Source organism: Perognathus longimembris, chromosome 20, assembly GCF_023159225.1.
Source record: "Perognathus longimembris pacificus isolate PPM17 chromosome 20, ASM2315922v1, whole genome shotgun sequence".
NCBI lineage: Eukaryota > Metazoa > Chordata > Mammalia > Rodentia > Heteromyidae > Perognathus > Perognathus longimembris.
In genome coordinates this window covers 31778612-31796632 of record NC_063180.1, presented here as the reverse complement: position 1 = coordinate 31796632, position 18021 = coordinate 31778612, and the positions used below count along the sequence as shown (strand labels likewise).

General features: G+C 58.4%; 1 protein-coding gene across 1 annotated transcript; it reads right to left on the bottom strand.

Moving 5' to 3' along the window:
* Nucleotides 1-6855: 6855 nt before the first annotated feature.
* Nucleotides 6856-17928, bottom strand: LOC125368080 (lactadherin-like). Its single transcript, XM_048368937.1, has 9 exons — nt 17856-17928; nt 14394-14516; nt 14027-14158; nt 12816-13051; nt 12215-12370; nt 11485-11629; nt 8116-8300; nt 7275-7430; nt 6856-7143 (listed from the first exon to the last, which is right to left on the bottom strand). The coding sequence occupies exons 1-9, from the start codon at nt 17926-17928 to the stop codon at nt 7006-7008; spliced, it is 1344 nt and encodes a 447-aa protein (XP_048224894.1). The 3' UTR covers nt 6856-7005.
* Between the last annotated feature and the right edge of the window lie 93 nt (nt 17929-18021).

The following is an 18021-nucleotide window of genomic DNA, read 5'->3' as shown; positions in this document are numbered from 1 at the left end:
CCCCTCAGAGCCCCTCTTCCAGCTCCTGTCATCTCTGGAGCAGTCATCTCTCTCGGCAGGGCTGGGAAAGGCCACTTCCTCCCCAGGGGAGTTCGCCAGCCCCCCTCCCCTCCCCCTCCCCCGGGACGGTGCAGGCGCCAGTGTTCCGTGCACCTATTTATATTTTTGGAAAACTAAAGATTATGATAACTATAAATAATAAAGACATTGGAGGAGATCTCTTTTCTTTTTCCTTTTTCTGTTGGGGGGGGGGGTAAGGACACCATGACCCGGGGTTTCCTGAAGGGGCTCTGTGGCCTGGGCGATGGGTGGGGGGGAGTGGGGGGACATGACTTGGTCAGGTGAATCTGCAAGGAGTGTGTGCTCCCCTGTGCGTGGTTCATGCTAGAGTGATCGTGTGAGATGGGGCCTGAGCTCAATGTTCGTGTGCAAGTGTGTGTGAACACACGTGTGCGTGCCTGGGGGTGCCTGTCCACCTGTGTAGTCTGGGGGGGCTGCAAAGGTGCATTTGCAAGTGAGTGTGCTGTCCACAAGAGCTGGGTGTGGTGGTGCATGCCTGTAGTCCCAGAACATGGGAGGCAGAGGCAGAAGGATTGGGAGCTTGAGAGCAGAGAGGGCTTCTCAGGGAGATCCTGTCTCAAAAACACAACCGCCACCACAACACAAGAACACGGAGAGAGCTGTCTGACCACCGTCATTGTTTGGATCTTTGCTCTCACACCAGTAGCTCACCTGAGAGGAGGCAGAGCGTAAACTGAGTCCCAAAGTGGGGGGAGTCAGGATGACAAGGTGCGGACGGTCTGGGAACAAGGAACCTTGCCTTGGAGGCAAATGGGTTCTCTGGCTTCTGGTGAAACGGTGTGGTGGCGTTCATCATTCATGGCCTGCACACCCGCACACACGCAGGTGGCTCAACAGCCCAGAACTGACCCGGCTACTATCTGGGACACCAAACAGAGTCTGACATAGGCTGGGGTGGAGGAAGAGACACAGCACCATTTATTTCCAGGAAGGCGCATGCACCTGAGGCCGCACCCACCAGACTCCACCCACAAGAAAGGAGAACGGGAGGGGAGGGAATGTCCTTCTTCCCCAAGGCCCGGTGAGGGAGGGCTGCACCCCCACACCTCACCCCAGTGGGTCCTAGACTAGCCACAGCTGACTCTGAGCTTCTCCAAGTCAGACTCACTGGAGGCACAAAGCCCTCTCAAAACCTGTGGAATCTGGGCACTTGGTGGCCCACGCCCATTATTCTAGCTAGCCAGGAGGAGGCTGAGTTCTGAGGATGGAGGTTCAAAGCCAGCTGGGGCAGAAAAGTCCGTGAGGCTATCTCCAATCAACCACCAGAAAGCTGGAAGTGGAGCGATGGCTCAAGTGGTGGAGCGCTAGCCTTGAGCACAAAAACTCAGGTTCTGAGTTCAAGCCCCGGTACTGGGAGTGTGCGCACGACACACACACACACACACACACACACACACACATACACAAAGAAAGCCTACAGACACACACCCAGCCATGAGGGACGGAGGCTGGGGTGGCCTGGGCCTAGGGAGCATGGTAACAGTAGACGCCCTAGGAACGGCTCCGAGGGTCCGGGAAGCCGAAGCTCCGGACCCCGGGCTCAGGGGGCCCGCAGTTGGGACGGGGGTGAGCCACGGGATAGCACGCGCTGCCATCGGCCAGCCAGCCGGCGTCGCAGCGGTCCAGGCCCCGGAACTTCCAGGCAGCAAAGAGCTGGCCCACCTTGGCGATGTGGGCGCCGTCTTCCCGACAAGCCTCCCTGGCCTCGGTCAGTGTCAGCTTTTCGGGGTGCTCCAGGTAGTATACTTGCCCTGGGGAAAGTAAGGTGTGAAATCTGGCCAGTGGAGGGATGGCCAGCAAGGACCCCTGGGGCCTGCACGATGCCAATGCCAGGCCATGATAACTATCTGAGACGAGGGAGCCACCCTGCGGCGGATGTCTACAGTGGCTATTTTTTTTTGGGGGGGGGGACTATCCCTTAGGGTAACACCTCAGTTATCTTAAGAGGCAAGTTAGTTATAGAGAAAAAAAATGCAAAACCGACCCTCCTCTCAAGTCACGCTCTGGGAGATACCATCCCCTCCCTAGTACCTGCCACGGCCCCTCCTCCTGGGGGGTAATTAGTGGGTGAAACACCCCAGGCCAGTTCCAGCCAAACTGCGGGCCACCCAGGCCATATCATGGGACTCACCCTTGAGGGCCGGGGCGAAGCAGAAGACGTCAAAGCGGTGCAGGTGGCAGTGGCGCGGGCCGTAGCTGCGCACGCCGGGGGCCAGGCCCAGGCCCCCGCAGGGCTTCTGGGGGAGCACGATGGGGTACCACACTGAGGTGTCCCGCAGCCAGCCCGCGCTGCACCAGTCCAGGCGTCCTCCCAGGCCCGGAAGAGCTGCTCGAAAGAAGCCACCTCAGCCCCCTGCTCCCTGCAGGCCTCCGGGGCCTCGAGGAAGGTGAGCCGGTAGCGCCCCCTGGGGGACTGGTAGGGAAAAACAACGCCTGGAGGGGAGGAAGGGGGACCATGGAGGGCCATGGAGGCCTGGCAGCCCACCACTGGGGTCTCCCCCAGACAGGCTGCCCATCAAAAGCTCAGCACAGCTCTGATCGCCTGCGGGTCCCCTGCCCAGAGCCAAAGCTGGGAACCCAGCTGCCACCGCTGCGCCCAGAAGCAAAGCACTGGTATGCTAAGATGCTTAGGCCAGTCAGCAAGTGTCCCTGCCTGATTGACAGCCACCTCTACCTGATTGACAGCTCGGCTGCCGAACTCCAGCAAAGGGCTCCCCGGTCCTCCCTGGTCCTGAGGCCTGAGACCCTCCCCGCCTCCAAATCCACGCACACTCAAGGCCCTTCTGCAAAGGACACGTCTCCCAGACCCCCGAAACTCATCACAGACTGTCACTTCCTTCTCGGGGGCTCAGGCTACCCCCTCAGTCTACAGGATATTCAATTTGGCTCTTTAGAACAGTTCTGCAATTTTCTTTTCCTGAACTATTCTTTGGCATTTCCAGATTGACTAAATAGGTTCCAGACTGATGCAATTTCCAGGCCGACTGGCTGAATCTGCAGCTCAGGCATCGCCGACACACAGGGCACCGGCTGCTCCTGCCATTACTAACGTGGACGTTGCCTAGGAAAACAGATTTTCCATGGGAGACGCCCAATTTCAAGGGAAAGAGAGGCCCCAGAAGCTGTGGGGAGAAGGGAGGTGAAGGGTCCTTAAATAAAGCAAGGGCAGGGGCAGGGGCCTCCCTCCTGACAGCCCAGGTCTGGTGGTGTCCAACCATCTGAGCCATGCCCCCAGCTGTTTTTGTTTTAATTTTTTTATTTATTTTTTGCCAGTCCAGGGGCTTGGACTCCTGGCCTGGGCACTGTCCCTGGCTTCTTTTTGCTCAAGGCTAGCACTCTACTGCTTGAGTCACAGCGCCACTTCCAGTTTTGTCTGTTTATGTGGTGCTGAGGAATCGAACCCAGGGCTTCATGCATGCTAGGCGAGCACTCTACCCCTAAGCCACATTCCCAGCCCAAAACTTATTTCTTATGTCAAGGTCAACATAATATTTCAGCCAGGTATAGTGATGTGCATCTTTAACCCCAACTACTTAGATGGTGGGGAAAGGAAGATCTAGAGGCTGAGAATAGTCAGGGCAAGGCGAGTGGCAAGACCCTATCTCAAAAACAGAATACATGTGGATGGAGGTGGCTCATGCCCATAATCCTAGCTCCTCGGGAGGCTGAGATCTGAGGATGGCAGTTTGAAGTTAACCAAGGCAGGAAAATCTGAGATTCTTATCCCCAATTAACCACCAAAAAGGCAGAAAGCGGAGATGTGACTCAGTGGCACAGCACCAGTTGAGAGAGAGAGCGAGAGAGAGAGAGAGAGAGAGGAGGGAGGAGGGGAGGGAGGGAGAGAGGGAGAGAGAGAGAGGAGGGAGGGAGGGAGGGAGGGAGGGAGGGAGGGAGAGAGAGAGGGAGAGGAGAGAGGGAGGGAGGGAGAGAGAGAAGGAGAGGAGGGAGGGAGGGAGAGAGGAGGGAGGGATGGAGGTAGAGAGAGGGAGAGGAGGAGGGAGGGAGGGAGGGAAAGTCAAGCAAGCAGGCAAGCTAAAGGACAGCACCTAGGCTCTGAGCTCAAACCCTAGTAATGGCACCAAAAAGATAAAAGAAGAAAAAAATCATAGCCAAGTCTGGGAATGCAGTGGTGTTCATCCCAGCACTTCCAAGGCTCTGGGGTCCAGCCCAGAACTGAAGCAGAAATCAGTCTTCCAGTGCTCCTACCCCTTGAACCACATCCCCAGGTTTTTTGGCTATTATTTCTTTTAACAGTGGATAAAGTCAGGTCTCTCGCCATCCTGGTGTACCCCTTAGGACAGAGCAGGCCCTGTGGACACCTCTTCACATCTGGGGAAACTGAGGCAAGGTCAGAGGGCATGAATGACCTGTGGCAGGTGACTTTCAACCTGAAGCACGCCCCACCAGACAAGTGCCGGGCCCCAGGGAGCAAGGAGAGGGGCTCCTCGGGCGGGGCGGGCACCTGGGGCCCAGGGAGGTCCCCCAGGCCAGGCGGCGGCCAGGAGTTGGGCATCTGTGTGCCCCGTTAGGACAAGGCTTTGTGCGCGCCTCTGAACCTCGCCTCCAGGGAGCTCAGTGGGGTCGTGGCCGGCAGGGTCACCGGGGCCCACCCAGGACCTGGAACGGATCCGCGCGGGACCCAGGTGGGGTCCGGGCTGGGCGGGCGGGGGGCCTCGGCGACTACCCCGGGTTCAGGCTCCAGGGTCCCATGCCCCGCACCCCCAGGGCCGATCTCATCCTGAGTCCCCTGCCCCCAGCCCCTCGACCCCACCCAGGGAAGGAAGGGCCCCAGCTTCGCACCCACCGTCCTCGCTGGCTCCTTGGCTCCCCCGAGCAGGGTTGGGGGGTCTTGGATGGCCCGGCAAGAAGCGCGAGACCGCCCCCCCCCCCCGCCCCCGTGCTCGCCCGGCCCCTTAAAGGAACACGTGCCTCTCCCTCCTGGTCGGAGTGGGCACCAAGCCACCCCAAACCCTGCCCTCTGGGCCACAGCCACGTCTGGGGGGGGGCGGAGTTGAGACGGGGGGGGGGCGGAGTTGAGACGGAGAGAGGAGGACACGAGGAGTGGGGAGAGCTGGGTCCCTTTCCTGTGGTTTATCACGCCATGGGATGTGCAAGAAAGCCCCGCACTCCGCCTCCACTTCCTGGGGTGCGCCTTGGAAGAGGGGTGCTGAGAGTGTGCGCCTGCTCCCGTTGGCCCTGCACAGCGAGGCCAGGCCACGGGAAATCAGTGCTAAGCAGCCTCCCAATGGGGCTGGAACGAGCAGGGTGGGCTGGGTGCTCCTCACCCGCAGTGATCCCAGAGACTGTGCCCTCCCTTAGGGCTCTCCGCTTGCTACTTCTCAAGACCCGGGGCCTCTCTTGGACAGGAGGCTGGACAAGGGTCCCTTGGTCTCTCAGAAGAGGAACTCGGGTAGGCCCTTCAGCCTGGTTTGGGGGCAAGGTCACAGGGTCACGGGGCCCAGAGCATCCTCCTACCCCCTACTCCAGACAGACTGGGCCTGTGTCTGCCTGTGTGTCTATCTGGCTATCCATCATTCACAGCCAGGAGCGGATCAGAGCTAACCTTCCATGGACTGTGGAGAAAAGTGCACCAGAGAGCCCAGGAGATCTTTCTGTGGGGATCGGAGCTGACCGCTGGGCCAGTGTCTGGATGGTCCGGAGGACCCCAAGAGCACCAGACAGGACACTGACAAGGCCCTGAGCCTCTGACGGGCAGGCTGGGCCCGGGTGTCTGTGTCCCCTCCATGGATGGAGCAGGCTTATGTCCCTTCCGTGGAAGTGATCGCGTCATTTACACTCTCTAGAGCGCTTCAGGACATTGATCAAGGTTCTTCAGAGCTAATATTCGAACTTGGATTGACTTGAGACTTCCTCATCACTGCACACAATATACCCAATATGCCCAGGTGACGGGAGTGAGTCTCAGTTTCCCCTTCTGAGAGGACTCCTGGATCTGGCCAGACTCAGACTAGTGAACTGACTCCAGGGAAGGGAAATGGAGGTGGCTGAGGGGTATGCTGGGAAGGATGCTGATTTTGGAAGGGGGGTAGATAGGGAGAACAGGGATAGTATGGAACAAGTGTTTCGGGAGGGAGGGAGGTACGAATCCAGCAGCCCCCCAGTGATGAGAAACAGCAGTAGAAGGAGGCCTAGGGGTGAGCGGCAGCCTGAGTCCCTCCTTCCTGTGCCAGGCGGGCAGCAGCTGCAGGCCTGGGTGGTGGTGGAGGGGAGGGTGACTCAGGGCTCCCGCCCCTCCCTCAGCCTACTAATGAACCCTCTGCAGTCAGACGGGAGGCAGAAGCTGAGCTCCAGAACTCAGGGGTGGAGATCGACACCCGTCAATCCCATTTCCAAGAACGACCAAGCTCCGACCGCTCCGAGGGAGAACAGAACTGTATTTCTGGAAGTGTCCGTGGCCTCTGGAGTGCAAGGGCCCCAGCTCCCCATCCAGGAGCGGTCTCCTTCATCTCCCATAGACACCCTCCCCCCCAGCCTGGAGGCGAGGGGCACGTGGTCTTGGGGAAATGAGGGCATGGGGCATGCATGGCTGTCCTGGGGCCCAGCCATCCACCCAAGATGTGGAATGTGGTATGCAGAGAACCCCAGGGGGTACCAGAGGCTCCTCTAGAGCCAACCCAGGGAGCTGGAGGTCCATTCCAGGCCTGCCATGTTCCTGGGTTCCTGAGAAAATGGGATGGTATTGGGGGGGGGGGGGTTAGTTGGTACAGGGACTTGTACAGACTGGAGGACAAGACAAGGAGAGATGGAGGGAAAGAAAGAAGGAGGCAAGGACCCCCCTCTCCTCACCCCAGCCCCTGGAGTCACAGGAAGGCTGGGAAGGCAGCAGGTCACACCATGCAGCAGGCTGGGAGACACGTGGTTAGCAAGACCCCATCTCAACAAACAAGTCAGGTACAGCGGCTGCTAACAGCCCAGCAGCTCCAGGCGCAGGGTGATTCGGTTATGCCAGGCCACGGGCAGCACCCGCACGTAGCGGGCCATGAAGGGCTTCTCAAACATGTTCTTCTTGTGGGAATAGTTGTCCGAGTTGCCCAGGAAGATCTGCGAGGGGGGGGGAACGGGGTGGGGAGGAACGGAGGGTGGCACACGGGGTGGTGTCAGGTGAGTCCCCAGAGTGAGCCCCAGCAGGGAGCGCCAGGGCCCACCCCCAGGGCTCCCAGACAGACACCCACCTTGCTCTCGGTGGCCCCGGCCTCCCTGTACTCGGTCCAGGTCTTGCCGTTGTCACTGTAGGCCACTTTGTAGGCAGCCACGTACTGGATGTAGCCGAAGTTGCGGGCCCCCTGGGTGATAATGCCCGTCACCTGCCTCTGGGAGCCCAGGTCAACCTACGGGAGGAAACAGACACGCCACCTTTGTGTGGGCCTATGCCAGCTGAGGGTGAAGCTCAAGTGATTATGTGCCTGTCCCGAAGTGTGAAGCCATGAGTTCAAACCCCAGCACCGCCAAAAGAAAAACCCACAGGGACTAAAAGGGCAGTTTGGTGGTACAGTATTTTCTAGAAATTGCAACATTTGGGTTCAATCTCCAGCTCTACAAACAAAAGTAAATACTTATCTTAATCAAAAAATAAAATGTAAAAGCAATAAATAAAATAAAAAAAATGTAGCCGGGTGCCAGCGGCTCACACACCTGCCATCCTTAGCTAGACAGGAGGTGGAGATCTGAGGATCCACAGTTCAAAACCAGGCCAAGCAGGGAAGTCTAAGAGAGCCTTACCTCCAAGCAAGCTGTCACCCAAAAGCTGGACGGGGCGCTGTGGCTCAAGTAGAAGAGTGCTAGCCTTGAGTGAATGAAGCTCAGGTTCAACACCCAGGCCCTGGGTACACACACACACACACACACACACACACACACACACACACACACACACACACACACACAGAGAGATACAGGTGAGGCAAGTGGGAAGAGACGGCCTTGGAAACCAGGGCTTTTTCTGGAAGCTCTTCGGGGAGGGGTGGCAATGTCCCCAAGCCCAGCCTGAGCCCAGCCGACTCCCGCACCACCCACCTGCAGCCACTCATTGGCGTCGTTGCCCTGGGCAGCCCAGGCGTTGAACTTGCCCTGCCGGTCCAGCCGCCCGTAGTAGGGGTACCAGCCGAAGGCACGCAGGCCCAGTGTCTTGTAGCTGCTGGAGGCTGTGATCTGCTCGTCGGGGATGCTGCCGTCTTTCAGGCCCAGGTGCCCTGAGCAAACTGCGCCCAGAGAAGACTGTCACGGCCACCTCAGGCCTTAGGACATAGCTCCCCACCCACCCAGCCCACCACATCTTCACTTATTGTTGACTTCCTGTTCTGTAGTGCCAGTACTGAAGCTTGAACTCAGGGCCTGAGGCTCTCGGCTCTTGTTTTGGCCGTTCCTCTACTACTTCTGCCACACCTCACGTTCTGGCTCTTGGAAGGTTATTGGAAATAAGAATCTCACAGATTTCTCTGCGCAGACTGACTCTAAGCCACAAGCCTTGGATTTCAGCCTCCTTGGCGGCTAGGATTATAGATGTGAACCGGCAGTGCCAGGCCAGGAGCTTGGGATATGGCCTAGTGGGAGAGTGCTTGTCTCGTATACATGAAGCCCTGGGTTCAATTCCTCAGCACCACATATATAGAAAAGGCCAGAAGTGGTGCTGTGGCTCAAGTGGTAGAGTGTTAGCCTTGAGCAAAAAGAGCCAGGGACAGTGCTCAGGCCCTGAGTTCAAGCCCCAGGACTGGCAAAATAAATATTTTTAAAAAATTGTTAAAGATACAGGCCTGCCTGCAGCTCCTCCTCCTTCGTAGCTAGCAGAAGGCTTTCCTTTCTGGGGTGATGTCAGGCAGACAAAGATGGCTGCTCCAAGGTGGCGCCCACTCTACCCAGGCCCATCCCTGGGTGCTCAGACATGTACGGTTTGCTCTCATATCTGCAGTGGCCGCAACAGATGAGACCACTAAGGGCGTGACACTCCTGGGAGAGTGGGGGTGTCTCATGCCGGCCGAGCTGCACCCCATAATTGTTTCTCCCTTGGGGAGTTGCGTGGAAGAGCAGAAGCTGGCGTCCATCTGCCATGTTTTCCCTCTCTGCCCCCAGTCACCTGCTTTTCTGCCCCCAACCAAGTGAGAATGCAATCAATCCGGCCATCACCTTGTCACCCCAAGGGGGCAGCCAGAGCACCCAACAACCACAAGACACTCCAGGGCCAGCTTGTCCTCTGCATGCTGGAGCAGAGTCCTGAGGCAGGCCGGTGGGAATCTGCTTTGTTCTCATTCATAACTCCATGTTGTTCCCACGGCCCAGTGACCACCCTCCCATGTGGATACCCCGATTCTCAGGAAAACTTCACCCCTGACCTTACTTGAAAGTGCAAGACTGTCGGTGTCACAAATCTCAAATAGGACAGGACAGACATCCCAAAGAAGATCTTACACTCAGGTGCAGAAAAACTGTAAGCCCATTCCCACTCCCCGCTCCTGGCTTCTCTGATGCGCTCAGTGTTACAGTGAGTCCCTGTACCGTCACGATGCAAGCCCGCTCTGCGGAGGTCTCTGCCTTCCTTCTCTCCTTTTGTCTGCTTGGTCTTTCCTTACCCAGGCCACCACCGGGGTGTCTCTGCAGACACCACCAGCTCTGCACACTGCACGGGGCTGACCTGGTGCATAAGGAGCCCCTGGCACCTCATACCCCCCTTCCCCCTAGCCCCCAACCCCAGGTCTTCCAGAATCAAACAGTGCTGCTTCTAGAGGCCTAGGAGTTGGAAGTCTGATTTTTTTTTCTTTCTTTCTTTCTTTTTGCTGGTCCTAAGGCTTGAACTCAGGACCTGGGCACTGTCCCTGAGTATCTTTTGCACAAGGCTAGCTCTCTACCACTTGAACAACAGTGCCACTTCTGGCTTTTTCTGAGTAGTTTATTGGAGATAAATCTCAAGGATTTTCCAGCCCAGGATGGCTTAAAACTGTGATCCTCGGATCTCAGCCTCCTGAGTAGCTAGGGTTACAGGCGTGAGCCACCAGCACCCAGCTGGAAGTCTGGTTTTCTAAGAAATCATTATATTGCTGGTCCATAGGGGTCACGGCCCACCATGGCAAGCAGTCTGCTTGGCTCCGGCCCCCAGTAGGCTTCCTTCCACCCTTCATCAGGTCTCAGGACTTTTGCACTTGCTGACTCTGCACCTGGAAAATGCTCTCCAAGTTTTTCAAGGTCTTCCCATGGCTTCATTCAAGCTTCCACCAAAGGCCAGTGCAAAAAGCAATCCCCTGCCCCTGCTGAGGGGGTTTCAAAGCTCTTGGGAGCTCTCAGACCTTCCGTTTGCTCCTGATCTGGAGTTGGCCTCCCTCACAAGAATGCACATCCCATGAGGTCGGGGCGTGACACCTACCTACCTTGTTCCCAAGGAGCTATATTCAGTTAAATAATCTGTCCCCAGTGGTTTTCTGGACTCCTAACCTAAGCCATGCCTGTGGCCACGCCCACGGCCATGTCCACAGCCATAACAAACACTCCTGAAGAGGCCTGGATGCCTGGCACACCTGCAGTCCCCAGGACCAGACACCAGGTGGCACTGTGGCATCAACGAAAAAAAACGGCACTTCAAGGGGGAAAAGTGCCAGAGGAGTTTAACCAAGCCAGGCACCCAACTTGCAGCTTTCCTGGGGCAGCAGAAACCTGTCCCTTCCTGAGCCCCAGTCTACCTGGAGTCTCTGCAGAGGCAGTGAGAAGAGCCAGCTCTGAGCTGCACGGTGTTGGTCTTGAGTGGGCTACATGGTGGGTCAGAGCTCAGGATCTACCCCGTGCTCTGCACAACTCAGCTGGGCACCCTGATGATAAGGGGCCTGGGATCTCTCCTCACCCTCACTCTTCCACCTGCTGAAGATTTATCTGTGTGCTCTGCATACTCACATTCACAACAGGCAGGTTCTCAGCCCTCAGGGAGCTCACCCTTGCAAAAACACAGCTAACTGCCACACACACACACACACACACACCCCTGCCACCCCCTCAGGAAACCACCTGAATGAGGAAGAATACTTGGAAAATCAGCCAGGCTTGGCGACTCACACCTGTAATCCTAGCTACTTGGAGGCTGGAACATGGAGGATTGTAGTTCAAAGCCAGCCTACGCAGAAAACTCTGCCTGATTATCTTCAATAAACCAGAAAAAAAAATAGTAGACTAGAAGCACAGCTCAAATGGTGGGGGACCAGCCATGAGCAAGAAAGCTAACTACAAGTTTGAGGCTCTAAGTTCAAGCCTTGGTACAGGCACAAAAGAAAACCTTTGAAAACTCTTCTTCACAGACCAGAATGCCTGGGAGAGGGGCAAGCTACCCTGGTATGTGTCTCGTGTGGATCAGGTCCCCGGGACATCACTGGTTGAGATGACCATTGGAGAAGGCATGCCCAGACTCACCATTCAACTCGCAGCCCAGGAGCTCAAAGCGGAGGGTGCAACCGTGGCGGCAGTCCACGGGGAATAGCCGCACATACTGCGTCTCCAGAGGGGTCTTGAACATGTTGATCTTCGGGCTGTTATTGTCCATGTTGCCCTCAAACTCCTGGGAGAGAAGGGACTAGGCTGGAGGCGCAGCTCCCGGCCGTGGGCCCCTCCCCCATTCCAGGGGTTTCTTTGGGGCCTGGGAGATAGACCCGCACTAGGAGAAAGCCACAGGGGCTCCGGTAGCAGCTCTCAATTCAAGTTCTTTTTCATTCACCTCCCTGGCCATCATGAGACCAGCTCACGCATAAGCCACACAGGGCCACCCACCTACAACCCCATCTAGAAAGGGCACTGCTTTCCTCAACACTGTTGTCACCCACAAGGACAAAACTTGCAACATCTGTACTGCTGGTGCATCCTTGAGTAGTCTGCAGCCTGCACCAACTGCCTGTGGTCGCCCTGAAACACCCAGATGAAACCCAGTGCCACCACAACCAGCACCCACAACACTGCTCCGAGCCTCCCTAGCCTCATCCATGAAGTAAAGCCTGGAGCAATCTGGGTCTCTGTTTCTAAATTCAGGAGCAGCTCACCTCATGACCCCCACCCACCCAGAATGCTTTGCCTCCCTGCCGGACGCCCCCCCCCCCCCCAGAGGGAAGGTACTGACTCGGGCCCTTCTTTAGGCCCCTCATGGGGCTACCTTGTCTCCAGACCCCTCTTCGTCCTGGATGAACTGGAACTTGTGTCCATCGAGGCTGTAGGCCACCTTGAAGGTCTTCAGATACTCGGGAGTCCCAGCGCGGCTGGCACCTTGCGTCACTACACCAGTCACCCGCATCTTCCGAAGCAGATTCACCTAGACCAGGGCCGGGGGCACACAGTCTTCATCTCCTGGGTTCTTTAACCCAAGATTCACCCACTCGGAGAGGGACAACCGGCAGAACCAGAGGGGCAGCTGGGCACATTCTCTGGAAGGGGGAAAGCAGTCCTAGGGGGCCCTAACTCCTCCCTGGGGACCTCTCTTCTTAGGGCAGAGGGGAGGGGAGGACTCTCTCCTCCCTAGGAACTTATCTGCTCCCTGGAGACTATAAGGTCCATGAAAAGGGAAAGCCCACAAGGGCCAGATCTCCCCACCCAGGCCTCATGGGGGATCCTGCACAGCTGGGTACTGACTCCCCCCGCATTCGGTCCCCTTGCTGTCTAACTGCAGACCCTCCGCCGTGGTTACCTGTCACTTGGAGGCCCTAGTACAAGCTCACGTCGGCCTCACCCCTCTCTCCCTTGCCCTCTGCCCTCCACACCTGGATCCAGGGCTTCTGGTCGTGGTTGCTGGCCGTCCAGGCATTGACCAGGCCGCTGCGCTGCAGGCGGGCCAGCTCGGGGCCCCAGCGCTGCAGGCCCACAAAGCCCAAATGCAAGGAGGAGGCGGAGAGCTGCCAGTCACCGATGGCGCCGCCCTCCATGCCCAGGGGCATACTGCAGTCTGCAGAAGGCTGGGCGGTGGACAGGGTGACCCCTTGCGAGTTCAAGGGCTCCGCTGGGGACAGAGCAAAGGGGCCTCTGCAGCGGACCTGGGATCCTCCCTTTGGGAGCAGGGGCTTGGTCAGCAGTGCACAGAACCCCTGACACGGCAGTGAGCAGGCCTGGACTTTGCTAGAAGCACCTCAGCAGGAGCTAATCCCATTCCAGTGTCCCCCCAGGTCCCTGCCACCTTCCTCATTCCAGTCCCCGCCAGCCAGCCACCCTTGACCGTGTCCCACAGGTGGGTCTATGTCCAAGTGAGACCAACAGATCCACAGACCCAGGACCGATGGTGGCCAAGCAGGGGCTGGCCCAGTTCTGTCTCCAGGACAGTCCTCACCTCCAGGCCCACCCAGGGAGCCAAATGTGGGACCAATGTGTGGCTCCAAGGAAACAGAACGGGTGACAAGCCAGGAGGGTCTGTGAAGGCTCCTGGGGTCACCACCCGTGCCCCAGGGCCTGGCCATCCAACCTGGAAACCCCCAAGCCAGGAAGCTGGCAAAAGAAAGGCCTAGGGGGTGGGGCTGGGTAATTCCTGCTCAGACTCCCCGCACCCCTCCCCCAAGTAAAGAGCTCCAACCACCTGTGCCCACCCGGATCGAACTGCCTTGGAACGATGTTCTGCATCCTTCTACCCCAGGGCCTCCCCTTCTCCAGCCAGCCTCCCTCTCCAGCCCAGCCAAGCCTGACTTAGTGAGCTGTGGGCCCCATGATGAAGAATGCGAGTGCTCACCCCTGTTGGCAGGCAAATCTCAAGCTCTGCGCCACCCCCTGGATGTCCAGCTGGCTGTGGACTCAGCAAACAGCACTCCGGTGACCTTAGGGTCACCTGAATCCCGCTCAGCCAGGCCCACAGTCCCAGGGGAGACAGGCAGGCAAATCTAGTGTGGAGGGATGGTGGGCCCTTGCTCCCTGCCCCTCTCCCCCACACACACCCCTGCGAGATCACCTGCCAAGGAGCCGAGGCCATGTAACCCCCCCAAACACTTACGGGTCTCGCAGTGAATGCCTGTATAGCCCCGTGGGCACTGGCAGATGTAAGCGATGAAGACGTCCCCTCGGAGCTGGTCCTTGGCCACCTGGCACTGGCCATCATGGTGACAGGGGTTCGGGGAACAGGGACCTGGAGACGAGGAAGCAGGGAAGATGGGCTGGTGAGGGGCGCTCCACCCTCTCCCCTCCTCCAGCCTGCCTGCTGGGGCCCATGGCCACTGGGAAGTCACTCAACCCGAATACATGAAACAAGGCATTTCCTGGGATGAGGAGCTAGGGATGCTCCCATTGGGGGATAGCCAGAGGCTGAGGTGGAGGCTCAGGCCTTGCCCAAACAGGCTCCTGAGGCAAGCAAGGCCCCCTACCTTTGTCAGTTTCATTGCAGAGGCGGCCCGTGAAGCCTTCCAAACAGGTGCAGTGGAATGATTCACCACGGTCCCTCAGGCAGGTCCCACCATTCATGCATGGGCTGGAGTCACAGAAGATCTCTGCAAGGCAGCCCAGACCTCATCAGGCTGGCCATAGCCAGGCCCAGCAAGGGCTGCACACTTTTAAGTCTGGAGGCCAGTGGGAAGGAAGAAGGCCAGTGAACAGATGACCACTCGGCCACCAGAGGTGACCACTGCTGGGAGGGGAGTTACTCAAACTGGAGGATGGAGTAGTGTCTAAAAAACAAAATGGGGGAAGGGCCAGGCTGAGGAGAATGGTGGGCTGAGGCCATACAAAGAGAGGTTTGGGGAAGGGCAAGTTCAGAGTCCTTGCTCCCTGCCCCTCTCCCACACACACACCCCCGTGAGACCACCTGCCAAGGAGCCAAGGCCATGTAACACCCCCCCACCACCACTACTTACCCATATCGCAGTGAACGCCTGTATAGCCCCGTGGGCACTGGCAGATGTACTGGTACACAAGGCCTTCTCGGAGCTGGTCCTTGGCCACCTGGCAGTGGCCATTGTTTTCACAGGGGTTCGGGGAACAGGGATCTGGAGACAAGGAAGCAGGGAAGATGGGTAGGTGAGGGGCACTCCAATCTCTCCCCTCCCCCAGCCTGCCTGCTGGGGCCCCCGCTCAGCCCAGTGACATGGGGCCAGGCCCACAGTCCCAGGGGAGACAGGCAGGCGAATCTAGTGTGGAGGGATGGTGGGCCCTTGCTCCCTGCCCCTCTCCCACACACACCTCCCGGCGAGACCACCTGCCAAGGAGCCGAGGCCATGTCCCCCCCCCAAAAAAATACTTACCGCTGTTGCAGTTAATGCCTTCAGAGCCTTCTGTGCAGTGGCAGATGAACGTCACCAAGACGGTCCCTCGGGGCTCATTGACCTCCTCGCACCGGACATTGTCGCCACAGGGGTTCGGGGAACAGGGACCTGGAGATGAGGAAGAGGGGAAGATGGGTAGGTGAGGGGCGCTCCACCCTCTCCCCTCCCCCAGCCTGCCTCCTGGGGTCCATGGCCACTGGGAAGTCACTCAACCCAAATACATGAAGCAAGGGATTTCCTGGAGGATGCTGGAGCAGTGTCTAAAAGAGTGGGAGCAGGGCCAGGCTGAGCAGAATGGTGGGCTGAGGCCATACCAGGAGAGGTTTGGGCAAGGGCAAGTTCAGAGTCCACGTCCTGCAGACTGGTAGGAGGGATTGCCTCAGGGCCTCCGTACTGGCCACTGGATCCACACTCTCAGACCACAGCGTTATCCTTCTAGGGGCCTCCCCAGTCATCGAGAACACAGGCCCACAAGTACATACGCCCCTCAGGTACGGGTAGGAAGCCTGCTCCGTTCTGGAATGGAGGGTTGAAAAGCTCATCAGCAGAGAAGGGGTGGGAAGGGTGTGGTGGCTGCCACACAGCCCCCCCTAGGAGAATGAGGACAGGAGGACAGACAGGAAGGAGAAAAACAGAACTTGAGAGCCACCACCAACAGAAGCTAAGGGGGGGGGGGCACACTGGAGAGGCCACCAAGGCTTCCAGGTGGGCTGGGAGACACCTGTGCCTGGTCAGCTATGGTGGTAAACACAGGAGAGGCTGTGGTGTCATTGCCCTCAACCCCTGCCCACCCCCATGCCCAAGCAGGAGTCCCCTGGCAGTTGGTTCTAGCCCACCCCTCTCAGAAGCTCCCATTACTCCTGCTTGTCCTCAGGCCCTTGACTCTGGGGTTCAACCAGTGAGCAGCAGCCTTCAAGCACAGCTGGTCTGAGGAGGGTCCCTTGGCTGGTCTTAGCACCCCAGAGCCCACACCAAAGCTGACACTGAGCTGAGATAGGGACCATGTCCTCACCCCCACCCCCAAGAACCCCCAGTCACCATCTCAAGTTGGATGGAGGACCCAAAGTCCCCATAGGCAACACTAATGAGGATCAGCCCTCTAGGATTGCCTGGGCCAGGGGCCTGGGAAGCTTAAGGCAGCTCCCTAAGAGCTATTAGTCATTAACTTTCTTTTTTTTGGCCTGTCCTGGGCCTTGGACTCAGGGCCTGAGCACTGTCCCTGGCTTCCTGTTTGCTCAAGGCTAGCACTCTGCCACTTGAGCCACAGCGCCATTTCTGGCCGTTTTCTGTATATGTGGTGCTGGGGAATAGAACCCAGGGCATCATGTATACGAGACAAGCTCTCTCGCCACTAGGCCATATCCCCAGCCCTAGTCATTAACTTTCAATAGCAGATTAATCCCTCCCCCTGACCTGGCAGACCTCAGAGAGAGCCTAGGCTGAGGCCAGGGAATGACCTGGGCCCAGGCTCTGGCCCAAGCAAGGGTTCTTGTCCCAAAGACACCCTCTTGGGGAACAACAAACCACCCCGAGGAAAAAGGGAAAGTTGTCCTTGGTCCCTCTAGGTCTTGCACACTCTTGGGCAGGGCCATCTAAGCAATGCAGACCTGGGGCTTCCAAAGTCAACACAACTGCACCCCCCTCCCCTAACAAAATCCCCACAGGGATGTCAGGGTCCTGCTCTTTGGGGAGCATTCCACGGGGGCATTTGGCCTGGACACAGCTTGGTGCAGGCAGAGGAGAGGGGCAGGGAGGGAGGGTACAGAAAGAATGGTGGAGACCCCAAGCATCTTTCCAGGGTGGCTGTCAGGACCCAGCGCTTCCTCCTGGGCACTGGCAAGCTTAGACTTGAGCGGGATGGCAGAGCTGGGTCCTACAGCACCCTCCCCAATCCCTTTTGTAGGAGACAAAGATGGAGGGAAGAGCTCTCTGGCCTGGCCCGCCCCCCCACGCCCACCCCGCCACACCATCAGCAGCCTACAGGGAGGCCCAGCTATCCCCTGGGGGCCTGGGCGAGGAGAAGGAGGTCAGGAAGATAAGGCAGCAAAACCAAGTCCACCAGCACCAGGACGTGGCCAGCCCTTCCCCAAGGCCCTCCCCGCACCAGGGTGCACCTCGCTGCGAGCTCGGCCCCACTCCACAAGTGGGACACACAAGTCTCCAGGTACAGCCCAGCATGCAGGGTTAGGGTCAGAGATGGGGTGGGGGGAGTGGTGGGGAGAAGCACACAAGCCCCAGAATCTTCCAGACCGGGTTCACTGGCCTCATTTCACAGACAGGAAAAGAGAGGTCCGACAGTGGAATCCTTTGTTGTGTGTGTGGCTCATCTCTGGGGGCAGCAGGGCGGCCACCGCGTGTTCCGCCCCAGGCGCCGGGCTCCAGCCAGCTTGGCCCGCAAAGCCCCGTGCACAGCAGAGGCCGACGGTGCCGGGGTCCCCGGCCAGGCTGGGCAGCGCCCTGCCCCTCGCGCAGGGCGCCCCATGCTCAGGCCAAGTCTGCCCACCGTGGAGGTGGCGGGAGGCGCCCTGAGAACTTCGGAGCGGCTGGAAAGCGGCGCGAGGGACTTACCGGTGTCCTCCAGGAGGCCGGAGGCGCAGAGCAGTGCGCCGCATATCGCGGCCAGCACACGGGGCCCCGGCATGCTCGGAGACACCGGGACGGGACCAGACGGAACCCAGATACCGAAGGGCTGCTGGACAGGTTCTAGCTCCTTCCAGGTGCCCGATCCATATAA

Bases quoted from the DNA above. Each gene is read 5' to 3' on its own strand.
- LOC125368080 (XM_048368937.1), bottom strand. From the start codon at position 17,928: ATGCCGGGGCCCCGTGTGCTGGCCGCGATATGCGGCGCACTGCTCTGC. The intron at 14,517-17,855 runs GTAAGTCCCTCG...GCTGCCTTGCAG, and splicing joins CGGCCTCCTGGAGGACACCG to AGATCTTCTGTGACTCCAGC. The intron at 13,052-14,026 runs GTAAGTGTTTGG...CTCTGTCCCCAG, and splicing joins AGGCATTCACTGCGAGACCC to CGGAGCCCTTGAACTCGCAA.